Source organism: Magnolia sinica, chromosome 1, assembly GCF_029962835.1.
Source record: "Magnolia sinica isolate HGM2019 chromosome 1, MsV1, whole genome shotgun sequence".
Taxonomy (NCBI): Eukaryota; Viridiplantae; Streptophyta; class Magnoliopsida; order Magnoliales; family Magnoliaceae; genus Magnolia; species Magnolia sinica.
In genome coordinates, this window is record NC_080573.1 from 5,977,170 (window position 1) to 5,993,662 (window position 16,493).

The following is a 16,493-nucleotide window of genomic DNA, read 5'->3' on the forward strand; positions in this document are numbered from 1 at the left end:
ACTTACAAAGTCAAGAGCCGCAAGGCAAAAGTATATAAGATACATAAAGTTGACTCGGCAAATGAGGCAGCAACATTCGAAGAGGCTAATTAGAGCCCAACGCTCAGAAGCCACCCGATCAACCATAAAACCGACCCATCTTAGGTCAATTACAAAGTTGGCTCTCAGATTAAGAGAGTACACTAAGTATGAATCAGTCTAATCTCATCCGACAGTAGGCGAATAACACTACCCTTGAGAGCCGGCCGAGACTTACTCACCAATGGAATCGGCTCGGCCCAATCCAAGCAACGCAGAAACGGTGTAAAACAAAACACCTTCCCGAGAATATGGTAAAAAGATTCCCGATCCCGAAGATCTCGGGATCGGCTGGAAACCAAAAATGGATTAATACCAAATCTCTAAAATATCAGGAGATGAATCCTGGCACGATGGGATCCTCCCCTTCGTATAAATATAGGAAATCTCCAAGGTGAAAGGTACACAAAAACTCCCTAAAAAACCCTCTTAAACAATCACAGTTCTGACTTTAGCATCGGAGGGCCCCCGGCTCTAGCTAGGGTCTCCTTTGTCTCCTTCCTGTGCAGGTGAATGGAAGAAAGAGAGCATACTAATTTTTTGCATCAATAGTTTGGCGCCGTCTGTAGGAAACGATACAAAAAGTCATTTCCTGATTCTATCCAAATAACTTCAAATAGATCTCCAATGGCGAGAACTAGAAGAACCACTCAAAATAAGCCTAATGAGGTCGCTGCCATTGGACCACCAGCGACGGAAGGCCCGCCAGGCACGAATGGAGCCCAAGGGGCCCAAAACTGCCCCAACAATCGAAAAAGTTCCGCGCCTCGGTCAGCAACCTCCGTTTCGACCAGGCATACTTAGCGGAACCAGGGGAACATGCGGTTAGATAAAGAAGTCCAAAAACTTAGGACCGACATGAACTACATGAAGCAAATACTGGAATAGATCCATCGCCAGCAAGTTCTGCCTCAGCATGATGGCGGTCGAGAAAATGCCCCACAATAATTCCTGATCCTCAACCTGTTACTCCGCGAGCTATCCCTCAGCAAAGTCAGCAACAGGGTCCGACCGAGTCTGCACCCTCTTATTCTGTGACCGCCCTACTGCCTGCCACCGATCTACGACACGAAATATATCAGAGAAGGCGCAGCAGGCCTCCGGTCGAGGGTACAGCTGATAGCGACGAACCTTAGATAGCTGACCTTCAGAATTTTAGGAGGGAAGTGTGGGAAGGGATCACCGATATGAGGCAAAACTGAAATCTAGGTCAAACCAGACCCGAGGCGAAGGCATCCTTGTTTACAGAGAAAATTATGCATGCCTGGTTATCGGAGCGATTCCATCTACCTCACTGGCAAAATTGATCTAACCAAGTATATCGAATCCTTTTGGACGTATATGGAATTGCACGATGCCTCGAACGTCGTGACGTGCGGAGCATTCTCCCTCACTTTAGTCGATGTAGCTCGGTTTTGGTTCAAACAGTTGAAACTAAAGTTCATTAGCTCATTTACAGAGCTCAGCGATGCTTTCCTCACCAATTTCATCAGTGGGAAGAAAAAGTTGAAGTCACCTGCGCACCTGAACAACATAGTTCAAAAGGAGGGAGAGCTGCTAAAGGATTATACCAAGTGCTTTAACTTCGAGTCGCTCCAAGTCCGGAAACATTCGGACGAGACAACTCTAAATTCGATCATGCAAGGTGTCAGAGATAAGTCGTTTATTGCATCCTTAGATAAAAATTCGTTTACTACTCTGGCAGAATTCATGGCCCGGTCGGATAAATATGCAGATGCTGAAGAAACTTGGATCATGCGTGAAGCCGCCCAAAAAGCACAAGCCCCGGCTAAAGAGTCAGCAAAAAAGGAAGTTGACTCAGCTAGTGGAAAGAAGCGTAAAAATGATCGGACCCGTGATGAGTGTAGGTCGAGTAAGCGACCTGACCTCAAATTTTCAACAAACAGCCCGCTCAATAAACCACAGGAGCAGGTATTGATGGAAATCAAAGGTGAATGGTTTGTCAAGTGGCCAGAAAGACTTCGAAGCAATCCAAACCGATGGAGTAAGAATAAATATTGCCATTATCATCGCGATCATGGGTACAATACGAGTAACTACTATCACTTGAAAGAAGAAATCAAGAGGCTCATCCAAGAAGGCCGTCTCAAAGAACATGTCGAGAGAACCAGGATGATGGAAGAACGTTTAGGTGACAACCGACCCATAGAAGAAATTCGAACTATTGTCGGTGGTCACCGAGGCGGGGGCGACTCAAACAATGCTTGAAAAAATCACGCCAGGAGCATCAATCGACCTGAGTCTGAGAACTTGATTCTAGTTCGGCTTTCAAAAGAAAGGAAAAAGGAAAAGTACTATATATCGTTTACCGATGAATATGCTCGGGGTATTCATCATCCGCATGACGACGCATTAGTTGTCACCCTCACTATAGCAAACCGCAAGGTATTTTGTATTCTCATTGACACAGGGTCGTCCGTAGACGTACTGTTTACTCAAGCATTCAACAAAATGAACGTCAAACGATCAACATTACGACCAGTTCATACCCCATTAATTGGATTCTCGGGTGGACAAATCCTTCCTGAAGGAGTCATCTCAGTGCCCCTCACTGCCAGAAATTCTCCACATCGAGCGCAAATAATGGTCGACTTTTTAATAGTTAATCAACCATTAGTCTACAACGCCATCCTCGGTCGACCCTCTCTGTGTCTTCTCCAATCTGTAGTATCAACGTATCATCTCTCCATGAAATTTCTGACTGAGTTGAGAGTAGGTGTCATCAAAGGTGCTAAAAAGACACAAGGCATTGTCATGCAACGGCCGTAAAGGCTCCAACTAAGGTAACCACGATTGAATCGTTGGACCCTCGTGCCGAGACTTACGAGCGAGGACAACCGGTAGAAGACCTCATCCTGATACCTTTGGTTGAGTCAAACGGATCTAAGACAGTTCGAATTGGCTCGTCCCTGCAGTCACCCCTGAAAGATAAGTTGGTATCCCTACTCCGATGGTACGCCGATGTATTTGCATGGAGCCATGAAGATATGCCTGGGATCGATCCCTCGGTGATGACCCATCACTTCAACATCGATCCGACCTACCGATCGATCCGACAAAAGCGACGACCACTCGACCCTGAGAGGTATGCCATCATCGAAGAAGAGGTTAGCAAGCTCCTCAAGGGTAACTTCATCGAGGAGATATACTATCCAGAATGGGTAGCAAATGTTGTATTCGTCAAGAAAGCCAACGGGAAATGGCGAGTCTGTATTGATTATACCGACTTGAACAAAACCTGCCTAAAGGATAGCTTTCCTCTTCCAAGGATCGATCAATTGGTGGATAGTACGACACGACATGAACTTCTTAGTTTTATGGATACTTATTCTGGATACAATCAAATTGTAATGCATCAGTCAGATAAATCTAAAACTACCTCTGTCACTGACAAAGGTCTTTACTGTTACCGTGTGATGCCGTTTGGTCTAAAGAATGGAGTAGCAACTTACTAACGATTAGTAAACAAAATGTTTACTCGGGAGATCGGCTGGACCATGGAAGTAGACATTGATGACATGCTCGTCAAAAGTATACATGCAGCCGATCATATTGCTGACTTAGAAGAGATGTTCCTTATCCTTCGTAAATATCAAATGAAGTTGAACCCAAGCAAGTGTGCCTTTGGGGTAAGCTCGGGTAAATTTCTCAGATTCCTGGTCAGTCAGCGAGGGATTAAAGTGAATCCGGATAAAATCAAAGCATTGCTTGACATGGAATCCCTGAAAACGATCAAAGATATACAAAGGTTGACTGGACGAGTAGCTTCACTCAACCGCTTCCTTTCCTGAGTTACCGATAAGTGCCTCCCTTTCTTCAAACAATTGAAGGGACAACAAACGGTAGATTGGACAGAAGAGTATAAAGCAGCATTCTATTAGTTAAAGTCGTATCTTGGATCTTCGCCTCTCTTATCAAAACCCGAACCCGGGGAAGCCTTGTTGTTGTACCTGACAGTTTTCGATGCAGCTGTAAGCTCGGCTTTGATACATGAACATGAAGGGAAGCAATTGCCAGTGTATTACATCAGCAAGGCATTACTACCGGTAGAAACCAGATATCCGCCCCTGGAGAAGGTGGCCTTAGTCTTAGTTGTCTCCTCACGATGACTTCGGTTATACTTTCAAGCTCATATTATCATCGTCGTGACCGACTTCCCACTGCGTCAGATTCTTCAGAAATCAAAAGCTTCCGGCCGACTAACGAAGTGGGCGATCGAGCTCAGCGAATTCGATATTGAATACAAACCAAGGGTAGCAATTAAAGGACAGGTTGTGGCTGACTTCATAGCTGAAGTTACCCCACAAGCCTATTCACTTACCCGAACTTGCAGATGAGCCAGCCAACCAGTCAACGACTGCAACTCCTGAGTTCTCGCCTGACCCAACCCCCTAGAAGCTATATGTCGATGGCTCATCCAACTCTAAGGCAAGCGGGGCAGGAGTCATCCTAAAAACTCCCAATCAAACCTACATGCAATATGCCTTAAGACTTGGATTTTAAGCCTCGAACAATACAGAAAAATATGAAATTTTGTTGCTCGGCCTTCAACTAACAGCCAGTCTGGGTGTTACTCATCTCAACATATTCAGTGACTCACAGTTGGTTGTCAATCAGGTTACTAGCGTGTATCAAACAGCAGCTAAAAACATATATGAAGAAAGCTAAGGAATTGATCGACGGTTTTCAACGATGCACTGCCACTCGGATCCCTCGAACAGAAAATGCTAAAGTTGATTTATTGGCGAAACTTGCCTTTGCTGACGAGGATGACATACCCAGGTCCATTCCAATCGAGTACATCGCCAAGCCAAGCATCGATGACCCGCTTAGCTCGGCCGTACATTAAATCGACTTGGAACCCACTCGGCTCGACCCGATTGTCCAATATCTCGACAATGGAAAGTTGCCCAAGGATCGTGCCGAGGCCCGACGGTTGAAGATCGGAGCCTCTCGTTACACCATACTCAACTGGGTATCGTATAAAAAAGAATTTTTTACTCCTTTGCTTCGCTGCTTAAATCACGATGAGGCTAATTATGTATTGTGGGAGATCCACGAAGGGATTTACAAAAATCACTTGGGAGGACGATCGCTCACACATAAGGTCTTACGACAAGGGTATACTGGCCGACCATTCAACATGACGCACATAAATTTGTCCAAAGTTGTGACAAATGCCAATGATTCGTATCAATTTCGAGATAGCCGCCTAAGGAACTGACCCTAATGGCCGGTCCTTGGCCCTTCGCGCAATGGGGAATCAACATCATCGGACCACTCCCTTTGGGGGAAGGCCAGACCAAGTTTGTTGTTGTTGTGGTAGATTACTTCACAAAGTGGGCCGAAGCCGAGTCATTGTCTAGGATAACCAAACAAAATATCATAGATTTTATCTAGAAAAATATCATCTGCCGATTCGAGATACCTCGAACCATTATTACCGACAACGGGAAACAGTTTGATAACCGGCACAAAGTAAGTGATGTGCTGACGCACGTCACCCACAAAGCAACCCCTCTCCTCCACGATTCCCTCTCTTCCCACTACTCCGTGGTATGGTTGCGGATGGGAACCCATCCACCATGATTGCTATCATCATGGTGGGACCCAATCCTCAATCTAAACCGTTCATTAAACTCCCAACCCACTAACTCACCTGACATTATTTTTTATATCTCATTTTCTCATGCTATCTAGAGGAAACGAGAGAGAAAATCATAAAAGAAAGATTGTGATAAGAAAAAGAGAGATCAGGAGAAGGGAGAGTATCCGTGAGGGTTCAACATCGAGTTCAGAGTCGATCAATCCAAGCTAGTACACGTAGAAATCAGCATCGCTTCAGATTATTTTCCTCCCATCACGCAATTTTTCCATAACAGGTAGGTGATCTTTCCCTATTTGAAAAATTCATAAGAAATTGCCTTATATAATCTGGATATTGGAATATTCATAAGGAATTCCCTATTGAAGAATATTCTTTATGTGACTACTGAACCAATGCAAATATTATTATTATTATTATTATTATTATTATTATTCTTCTTCTTCTTCTTCTTCTTCTTCTTCTTATTTTCTTTGCATTTGATATTATCTAATGGGATGATGAATATTTATATGATCAATTATTGTTTTTATTTATGCAATGATTCTTACAGATGCTCTGATATTATTTGTTACAATGTTTCCTTGTAAGTTAGATGTATCTTATGTGAATAATTATTTATTTTATACAATGATTCTTACGGGTGCTCTGCCCAGGGTCATTCACAAAATGAGTAGCACGACACGATGCTCTGCCCAGGGTCATTCCCAAAAGGATCGGCGCGGGTGCTCTGCCCTGGGTGATTCTCTAAAAGGATCAGTACACACGGGTGTACTGCCCTGGGCTTTTGTTCTTAAAAGGTTATACCGGTGCTCTACCGAGGGTCATACCCTGAAAGGATCAACACCGGTGCTCTGCCGTGGGTCATCCCCTAAAAGGATCAGCACACATGAGTGTTTTACCCACTCCAAATCTTAGTATTTTTAGAAAAGTTATGTTAAATAATTTATTCATTTCATAATCATGAATGTTAAATTATTTACTATGATTTTACATCCAATGTTCGTCTTATTTTGATTAATATGTCGAGATTAAATTTAGTAATATTTGTGAGATTTTCAACTCAAGATTGATGTGATCCTATTGAGTTATCAACTCATTATATTTTAACCGTTTCAGGTTATAAATATTTCGAAGATGCAGGGTACTACTATTAGTAGTGGAGCATGGAACGTGGTTGGATGCACATGACATGTCATTCTGCATAGGATAAATTTTATTTTTATTTTAGAACTCTAAATGTAGTAATGTTTGATTTGATTTTCTTATTTCAAGTTAAGTTAAATAAGTATGCATCGATGAAATAATAAATTATGTAATTAGTTATCATAGTTTGTGTTTGGATTTTAAAGTTTTGGGCTATGGTGGGAAAAAAAATGAAATGCATATGAAATGGACATACTTTATCTTTTTATTTTTATTATTTTTATTTTTTTTAATATATATGTCACAGGTCTGGAATTCGGGTCCTGGACACCCTATTCGGATACCCGAATTTTGGAATGTGCCAAACATGGCTTAATTAAATCCCACCACACCATCACCAAGGATGTATGCCACTAGACAAAACCCACAATGGGAACTAAAATGAGTTGGTAAAATAAATGCTCCACTTTAGCTTGGATATGGCTCATGTTTGGACTCATCCCCTAAAATGAGTGGGCGAAATGGATAGACCCAGTGGATATAGCACATACATCACGGTGGCCCAACAGCATGGGGCTGCAAGGCATTCCCTGTCCATTTTACATGGGCCAGTACAGGAACCGGCTTCGTCAATCATTTCAACAGAACTCAGTTTGATTCACTTGTGCATCCAAACGCAGCTCAAAGCCATCCTGTTGGATATCATTTTGAAGCACTAGCTAGCAGGAAGAGGAGAGTAACAACGTCCGTATTACATCCAAACCATTCATCACGTCGGCCCCACTGGGAAAATTCTCTGTCACAAAAGATAGGCCAATCTGCAGTCCATCCATCGGGTGGGCCATTTAAAGAGTAGACCAGCCTAAATTTTGTTCCAGTGATGTGCTCACAACAGGTGCGACTGATGAATCTCCACAGCATTCCCCCCAAAACGACATAAAATATATCCTTTAGTACAAAATTCAAAATCTATGTTTTTTTTCATACTCACTTCACAATCTCACCAACCTCCATTCCAGCCATTGTATCATACAAAGGCCTATTCAATGTCTCCGGCAGGTAGAATGCGAGCAAACCGCCGACAATTCCACACACCCCAAACACCATGAACGGCACTCCCCCTCCCAAAACCACCACCAATGGCGACAGGATTGCACCCATCTGCCCCGCCTGTGTCGCGCACCCCAGCGCTGCATTCCTAACAACCGTCGGGAATAGTTCTGCCGCATAAATAAACAGCAAATTGTAAGTTCCGGCCATCCCAAATATACCCAAAATGCCGCACGCTGCTCTTACCGTCTTCAAAGAACCTGCACTTACAATCAAGCTTCCTGCAATGCAAAACACTCCACTAAACCACATTGTTCCAATTGTTAATGGCTTCCGCCCGAAAACATCCAATAGCCATGCAGTTAACGCGAATGCTGGCATTTCTGCCACTGCATTGAGGGCAACGTTGATGTAGAGGTTTGTTCCAAGGTTAACAGCATTTAAGCTCAGACCATAGTACACAACCGATGTTAGGAAATTGATAATGACGATTAGGATTAGGCGACTCCGAGTAAGAGGTAATCGGACAACGTCAATTAGCGAGCTCGAGGTTGACACTTCATTAGTTGGATCGTCACACTTTTGTGAACTAGCATCGTCTAATGCGAGTGATACTCCATCAGGGAGGTGCGTCCCGTTGCGCTCAGCGATGGCATGCATGACTTTCATGGCTTTGGAAACGTTACCATGGACAAGGTACCACCGCGGCGATTCAGAGATGAAGGGGATTGCCATGATGAGGAAAAGGAGGGATGGTATGGAGGCGATAATGTAGAGTTGCCGCCATGACTGGAAGACGTAGGCCATAGCTGCGAGTACCGCAATTCCACCTGAGAAGAAGTAGAATGCAGACATACCAACCAAGCCTCGTTTGCTTGGGCCAACGGGCTCAGTGGCGAGGACGAATGCACATAGGCCGACGCCACCAGTGCTGAGGCCAGTAAGGAAGCGGAGGAGCGTGTAGATCCAGTAGGTCGGTGAGATTGCGGTTAGGCACCCAAAAATGAGATTCATGACAGAGACGATGGTTAGTGAACCTTTACGTCCGAGGAAGGAATCGGAAAGATGTCCAAACACGCCAGCACCTGTTTCACTAAATAAATATAGTTAATTTGATTTATATGTATTTTTTTCTTGTAAGCATTGCATGAACATTCCAGGCATACCTGGTTTGTATCGGCCGGTATTTTATAAATTTTTGTGTAATCAAATCCAGCCGATATTTCATACCTTGACCATTTTAATTATTATGATGGGTCATCGAACTCGAAGGAAAGTTGGGCAGGATTGATTCTTGTGACCAATGTGGAGTGTCCCCCGAGGTTTGGATTCCTGGCATCCATTGATGAAGTAGAATACGAAGCACTCCTCGTCAGGTTCAGATTGGCCAATGCAATAGGAACCTGAGCCTTAAAAATCCACCGTGATTCTCAGCTCATAGTCAACCAGATCGCCATGAAATACCAAATTAGATGAGAAAAAATGATTATCTATTTACGAAGTTCGACAAATATGAGATGATCCTGATTCCCGGGTCAAAAAATACCAAGGTAGATGCTCTAGATAAGCTAGATGATAACCTCTCGAATTCTTGTTTGAGCCCAGTATCAGTCAGCCCAACTAGAAAAAGATCCTGCCTATAAATCAATCACTGAGCTGATAGACCCGATTATACTTTACTTATAACTGGGTATGAAATTTTGTAAGATCCTAATGAATATGGAATTTCAACATGGTGGGAAACTTTTTGGATGATCCTAACCATCGGATAGAAGGAATTTTGGATCTTGGATCTTGGAGTGGATGTTGCCTGTATTTTGTTTAGTTTGATAGGTCTTTCGTAGGCTTTGGATCGGATGGCTATGATTATCTGATGTGAGAGAGCTTGGCCATTGGCAATCCGATCTGGCCCCACGAGGTAGAGACTGATGTCCTATTTTTATTGCCAAAATGGTTGTGCCCCATCACGTGTAAACCATCCGCTCATTGATTGGGAATTGTCCATTTATTTGAGCTAATGGCAGAGAACAGTGCAATAATTACGCTAATCCGACGATCCTAGCCATCCATAGCACTAAATGGACTCTTAAGATCGTGCAAAGAAGAATAAGTTCAATGACCAACTTTGAATCATCCGATCGGATTACCCACCTTACATTGTTCACTACTAAAAAAGACAATTCGGTCAAATGCTGCTGACCATCTGATCTGATCTAGGGCTGGCCGAACAGCTTGTTATGAAAAGATGATAACATTCAACTGACAGTATAATATGATCCAAGCCATATATGTGTTAGGGTGAAAATACCGTCTGAGATAAGTTTTTAATGCAGGGGCATTTTTAAAGCGGGTAGCTTGTGGGATGCAGGGGCACACATAGGGTGAATGGCCCGTGAGAGGCGGGTGGCTCGTGTGAGGTGGGTCCCATCCGTATGAGGCGGGTAGCTCGTGTGAGGTGGTACCTATATGATGTGGGGCTCACGATGGTGTTCAGCCAAAGTCCTAACCCATGCGATATGGGGCCTGGTCTATGAGATAAAGGGATTAATTTACTATAACATATTATTTTGAGCTTTTAGAGTAAGTAGTTAATTGTTATGCATCAAATTAGTATTAGAGTGGGAGGTCTTGTGTTTGAGACTCTTCATCGGCTCTAAGTAGATGTTATCCTCTATATAATTTAACTCTCTTAACTAAGATATTAGGAGTGGTTTTTCTTTAATTTCACTAGTTTTGTCTATATAATCTAACTCTCTTAACTAAGATATTATGATTGGTTTTTCTTTGATTTCATTAGTTTTGGTCATAGCCGTTTATCAGTGTTTTAAATAGATAGAGCTTTAAAAATTGAATGGATTATTTGAATTTTAATACAATGGAGATTGCTTGATCAGTGTCATTACTCTAAAAAAAGTGCTCTACGACTTGAAGGGTCTGTATAGCCATAACGACTGCCACATGCGAAGAGGATGAGAATGCCATTAAAAGTTCTGTATGTTATCGTGATATTGATGGGCCATCCAATAAATAATATACAAACATGGTAAGAGCATCTCGTGGGGAAAATGGGATGAGGATCTGAAAAGGATATGCTCAGTGCTCTGAGAGCACTTATTAAGTTATAGTGCTCCTCGTTGTAATGGGACGTTTTGTCCAATCCATTGATCTTGACCGTTCACTAGAGCCATCAGACATTTCATGGCTACCATGAAAATATCAAAACGATCTGAAAAATGTTAACTGTTTGATCTATGGCCTTAATGTGGCTGTTTAGATCATTTACAGGAAAATAAGTCCAATCTACAATTTGATCCTTTCTTTGTTAGGGTCCATCACGGACTGGTTATGATCCTAAGGGATCACTTTTATTTGGAAATCATAGCCATATCATCAATGGCTTGGAAAAAAAATGGCCGTAGAAAATGAGGCCAGATGGACGATGAATTGGATCATCCAATCAGTGCAATGTTTGGATGATAACAAATGAAATGTGTTTTTAAACTTAATGGACAGTTCAGATCAGTCGATTAGACTGTCCAAGCGTACGGATATAAGTAGGAGCACTGTAACTAATAATGTTCTGAGAGCAGTGGAGCATCTCTCATAAAAAAAAAAAAAAAAAAAAAAAACAGAAAGAAAGCCAATAAGCATCACGCAAACGAAGAAACTTCCAAAAAGAGCTGTTAGAAGAAGTTTGACTTTAAGAAAATCTAGAAAACAGAAACATGGTTTGCTAACATCCTCTCACATGGTTGATATCTTGATTGGACGGTTAGGATTGTTCAGTTGGTGTGGTCTTTGCAATGGTAGCCATCCAGAATGGATTCCACTGGATGAATGGTTTGGATTCGCTGATCGTGTAGCCATGTGTGATATCGTGCCTCGTAAGAGGAAAACTTTGACACTCTGAAGTGTGTGGCGGATGATACGCAGGCACTTATAAATTGCCTAGAAATTCCATGCATGGGATACAGGTAATCATGTCCAAATTTCGGGTCCCAGCTTCAACGTACCGCGACCAAAAAATTACGGTTACTTGATGATCCGACGATCGGAGGACAGGGATTTGACGGCTAAAAATGAAACTTATCCAATGGTTCCCTTTCAACAAATAAGTGTCCACCAATCAGAGGTTTGGATTATTAATCCAATCTGATTTTGGAATCGTGAACTAAAGACATAGAGTTTTACAATTTAGCCAGTTTAATTTGAGTTGATATATTCCACGTGCACAATTACTAAGTGCATGAGTGTCAAGAATGATAGTCTGCAAGAGTATCAAATAAACAACCCTGACCGGACAGCTCAGATTATTCAACGATTGGTATTTTATTTATTTATTTATTTTTTTTTTCTTTTATCCAATGTGGGATCGGTACGGGTTTGGACTGTGGTCCACCACAAAAGTGGCTCACGATTTATATTCTGGACCAACATGCATGTAGGCCACCTGTACAGTGGATGGGTTGCCTCGATTTAATAAACGTGGATTTAATGAGGTCATATGCCGACTTCGGTGAGGCCGTGATCGTGGGCCCACCTTGATGTATGTGTTGTATATCCACGCCGTCCATCCGTTTTTGCATAAGCAAATATGAAGCAGATAAAACTTTCAGGGTGCCGACATCACAAGAAATAGTCAAGATTGAATGCCCACCGTTGAAAAATTCCTAAGGCTTACTATAATGATTGTTTGCCGTTGATAAGGTCACACTGCTGTTTTAACCGTAGGCATTCAATTACTACTATTTCTTGTGGTATGTTCCAACTGAGATTTGAATCCGCATCGTTTTTAACCCAAGCCCTAAAATGAGTTGTAAAAACGGATGGACGGCGTGGATATACAACACATACATTAAGGTGGGCTCTAAGACCACGTCCTCACCTAAGTCGGTGTTTCCTGGCTGCACCGAATCCGGGTTCGATTTAATAATAGCCCTCGAAACGACCGTCGTCAAAAGATACCGCGAATCGTTCGTGAGGACAAATGACTGTTTTGCCCTTACACGTTGCAATTTGCAGACTCACGTTGAATTTTTAGAGCTGAAGATTCGGGAGCGGATTAGGTGCGGCCCCACCCACACCCAGTAGGGTACGGCTGTTACCGTGGAGCACAACTTGATGCACGTATCCACAATCCACACCGTCCATCCATTTTGATAGATAATTTTAGGCCATGAACCAAAAATTAAAGTAGATCCAAATATCAAGTATACTATACTTATAGGAAACAGTGGTGATTGACCGCTCCCCTGTTAAAAACTTCATAGGAAAAAATTTCAGCTCGATCCAAAAATTTTGTGGCCCACAAGAAGTTTTTAATGGTTAATCACCACTGTTTCTTATGGAATGGCGCACCTAAATTTGGATCTAGTTTATTTTTGGTATAATGCCATAAAATAATCTATCAAAACGAATGGACCGCGTGGATATGAAATATATACATTTACGTGAGCCCTACAGTAGGGGCCCGGCTTCAGCGAAAATTTAGCTTGGCGACACTTAAGCCCCATGTTTAACTGATCCGAACCTTTGATGCGATGGGCCCACAAACTATATGGTGCACTGGAATCTCCCAGATTCAAATATACCAACACTTGGATCCAATTGAATCTGAACCATTGATATTCTCTTAAATATTAGCTGCATATTTGTAGGATATGAATCGAAAGGCTACACCTTCTAATCCAGGGGATTTAGGGTTCAAAACCTATCAACGATGGGCCCATCATATCAACGGCTTGGATGACCCTAAACCTTTGCAAAACGTAGTGCTCCATGAACATAAAAGAAGAAGATGATGAAAAAAAAAAAAAAAACTTACCGAACATGCAGCCGGCGAAGAAAGCCGACTGAGCCAAGCCGACCTTATACTTCTCTCCGCAGACGAGCCCCCACTCAGCCACCGTCGAAACGCCTGGCCCACCTATCCACTCCCACGTCCCGGGTTTCAAATCGCAGACCGTCCGTGGATCCACCACGCCACCGCAGCCTGGCCCACCACCCGGAGCCGTACACCTCCAAGCCGGCTCGCGATCGGCGAAGATCATGACCATTGTATGGAAAGCCTCGAGCGCCCATGCCAAGCTGGTGAGAACGAAATGCCTCAGTTGCCAGTGCCCGAAATCCCCCAAGAATCTCTGCAGCATCTCGTCGATCCCGATCTTCTCCCCATCATCGGATTTCTTCGTTAGGAGGGCCGACGAGAGATCCAAGATAGCAGAAGCCGGTTCCACCGCCATTATCTTTCCCTAATTCCTTCGGTAAGGATATACATTGAATTGAACCGCTTTTAAAGGGAGGGAGATTTGTTTTATTTGGTATATAACCCTGCACTCGTGACAATCGTGTTAGAGGTGGGAAGTAGGGACGGTTGAATTGGAAACGGATTGGCTACACCCCTGCCACCAGCCAATGGCTGTGGTGGTTGGTGCTCTGTAGACCCCACCACGATGTATGTGTTTCATCCATGCCGTCCATCTATTTTTGTAGATCATTTTATGATATTAGACCAAATGAGGAATACAACAATCTCAATTGGACCACATTACATGAAACAGTGTTGAATGAACGTCGACCATTAAATTTTTTTTGAGGGCCATAAATGTTTTTGGATCAAGCTGATCTTTGTTTTTTCTCCTCATCTGGGTCTTTATGACCTAATCAATCGATTGGATGTCAAATAAACAGTACAGTGGGCCTCAGGAGGATTTTAATGGTGGATATCCAATCAGTATTGTTTTCCTGTAGTGTGGTCTACTTGAGATTTATATCCATCTCATTTTTGGCTTGAAGTCCTAAAATTATCTTTAAAAATGGATGAACAGAATGGATGAAATACTTGTTGTAGTTGTGCTTCATTCTTGTTGAATCTAGGTATAATGGTAGCTTCCCCATGTGCAATTGGTAACAGTGCATTGTTGGTTTTAACAACCACTTTGCTGCCATGTTACCTGGTAATTAAGGGTAACAAACTTTGATTTTGCCACTTTGCCGCCATTGTACCTGGTAATTAATTAAGGGTCACAAACTTTGATTTGGTCTCCTGTCATGTGATTGGAATATCCTAAGTCAATGATCTAGTGCCTATATTATAGTTAATGTCTTTAGGATTGAAGACCGTCGCGAGTGTTTTTTCTTTGCAATTCTCAATAGTGGCACCAAATACCTCCTCTTGAATCCTGTTTAAGTGGTATATCTCGCATAGTCCAAACTCAACAATTTGATCTTGCTGGAGTTGCTTGGACCTCCTAATCTTCTTCACATTCGCTCTAATAGCTCATTGTAGTCATCAAATTTCCTTCATTCGCTTATTTCTTTTGTAGTCTATAGTCACGAGCAAAGTGACCCATCTTGTCATAATTATAGTACTCGATGTTTCATCCTAAACTCTATTGTTATCGATTACCGTCTATGTTATTTTATGAAGTTTCCTCTAGTTGAGAATTATTTTTTTTCACAAGTTAGCATCAACAATCTTTGATTTCTTTGGTCTTGTGATGGATTTTCCCTTTCTTCTTCGTTTTCTTTTATTAAAATGCTGGCCATTTTGCTTAATCTTAGACAGACTTTCTTGATTTGCTAATAAACTCTCAAGCTTTACAAGAGACGGTTGAGTCAGCCAACCCCTAATGGTCGTCATGAACATGTTATACTCGAGTCTCAATCCTCGAGCAATAATGTGCCTCATCCTAACTTCAATGATTCACAAATCAGGATCGATTTGTGAGATCTCGTTACAAACTTTCATGAAATATTGGTCAATTATCATTGACCCTTGTGTATCTCGTTTTTAAATATTAAAGATGAGCATCATTTGTCATAGTAAAGAAAGTTGCCAATGTATCCCAGGCTAATTTTAATGTATCATCTTCCCAAGTGTACTCTAACAAATCCTCTTGAATTGTTGGCTTTGCACGACTTTTCCCACTTTAATCCGCCACAGACATGGTGCTTTTGTATATTCTTTTGAACGTGCAACAGTTTCATGGTCGCTGACGACCTCCCAGAGATCCTAACCTTGTAGGAATGATTCTATGCATGAACGCTAGAATTCATAGTTGTGATTGTTCAACATTTTGAGCCACCCAAGTATATTTGCAAGATCCGCTATCATGCTTGGTGTGATCGGCCGTTGATCTTCACTATTAAGAAGCTCAATCCCTGATCAATTGACTTCATAAAGTCACACTACTCACAATAAACAGTCCTTAAAGAGAATAGTTGCTCCGATACCACTTATAAGAAGAGAGAGAAAAATAAAGTACAAAAATCTTATGTATATAAAAATAAAAATACATACAATTATTACAAATCACAAATACAATTTATACTTACGATTTATACATTTATTCCTCCTATGCTTATTATTGTAATACTTACAACAATTAATACACCAAGCAACTACAATTTTTGTTGGAAAATATTTCATAAATAATATTTGAAACTAAAAAATAAAAATAAAATTAACCTCGGGCTGAATCATATATGTTGGGAAAAAAATAGGACAAGTCCAGGAACTCAGTTATAGAATAGACGAACTCTACTGACACCGCCCGGGATCCCGAGGCAAAAAGCCCGACCGAGTCAAATA

General features: G+C 42.0%; 2 protein-coding genes across 2 annotated transcripts; one reads left to right on the plus strand and one right to left on the minus strand.

Moving 5' to 3' along the window:
• The first annotated feature begins 1,419 nt into the window (after positions 1 to 1,419).
• LOC131225079 (uncharacterized) lies at positions 1,420 to 2,307 on the plus strand. Its single transcript, XM_058220533.1, has one exon. The coding sequence runs from the start codon at positions 1,420 to 1,422 to the stop codon at positions 2,305 to 2,307; it is 888 nt and encodes a 295-aa protein (XP_058076516.1).
• Positions 2,308 to 7,799: 5,492 nt separating this feature from the next.
• Positions 7,800 to 14,199, minus strand: LOC131237719 (organic cation/carnitine transporter 4-like). Its single transcript, XM_058235657.1, has 2 exons — positions 13,730 to 14,199; positions 7,800 to 8,993 (listed from the first exon to the last, which is right to left on the minus strand). Exons 1-2 carry the CDS (start codon positions 14,140 to 14,142, stop codon positions 7,838 to 7,840), a joined length of 1,569 nt encoding a protein of 522 aa, XP_058091640.1. The 5' UTR covers positions 14,143 to 14,199; the 3' UTR covers positions 7,800 to 7,837.
• Between the last annotated feature and the right edge of the window lie 2,294 nt (positions 14,200 to 16,493).

Excerpts from the sequence above, each read along its gene's own strand:
- LOC131225079 (XM_058220533.1), top strand. The coding sequence starts at position 1,420 with ATGGAATTGCACGATGCCTCGAACGTCGTGACGTGCGGAGCATTCTCC.
- LOC131237719 (XM_058235657.1), bottom strand. The coding sequence starts at position 14,142 with ATGGCGGTGGAACCGGCTTCTGCTATCTTGGATCTCTCGTCGGCCCTC. Across the intron at positions 8,994-13,729 it reads GCTTTCTTCGCCGGCTGCAT|TGAAACAGGTGCTGGCGTGT; the intron begins GTTCGGTAAGTT and ends ATATTTATTTAG.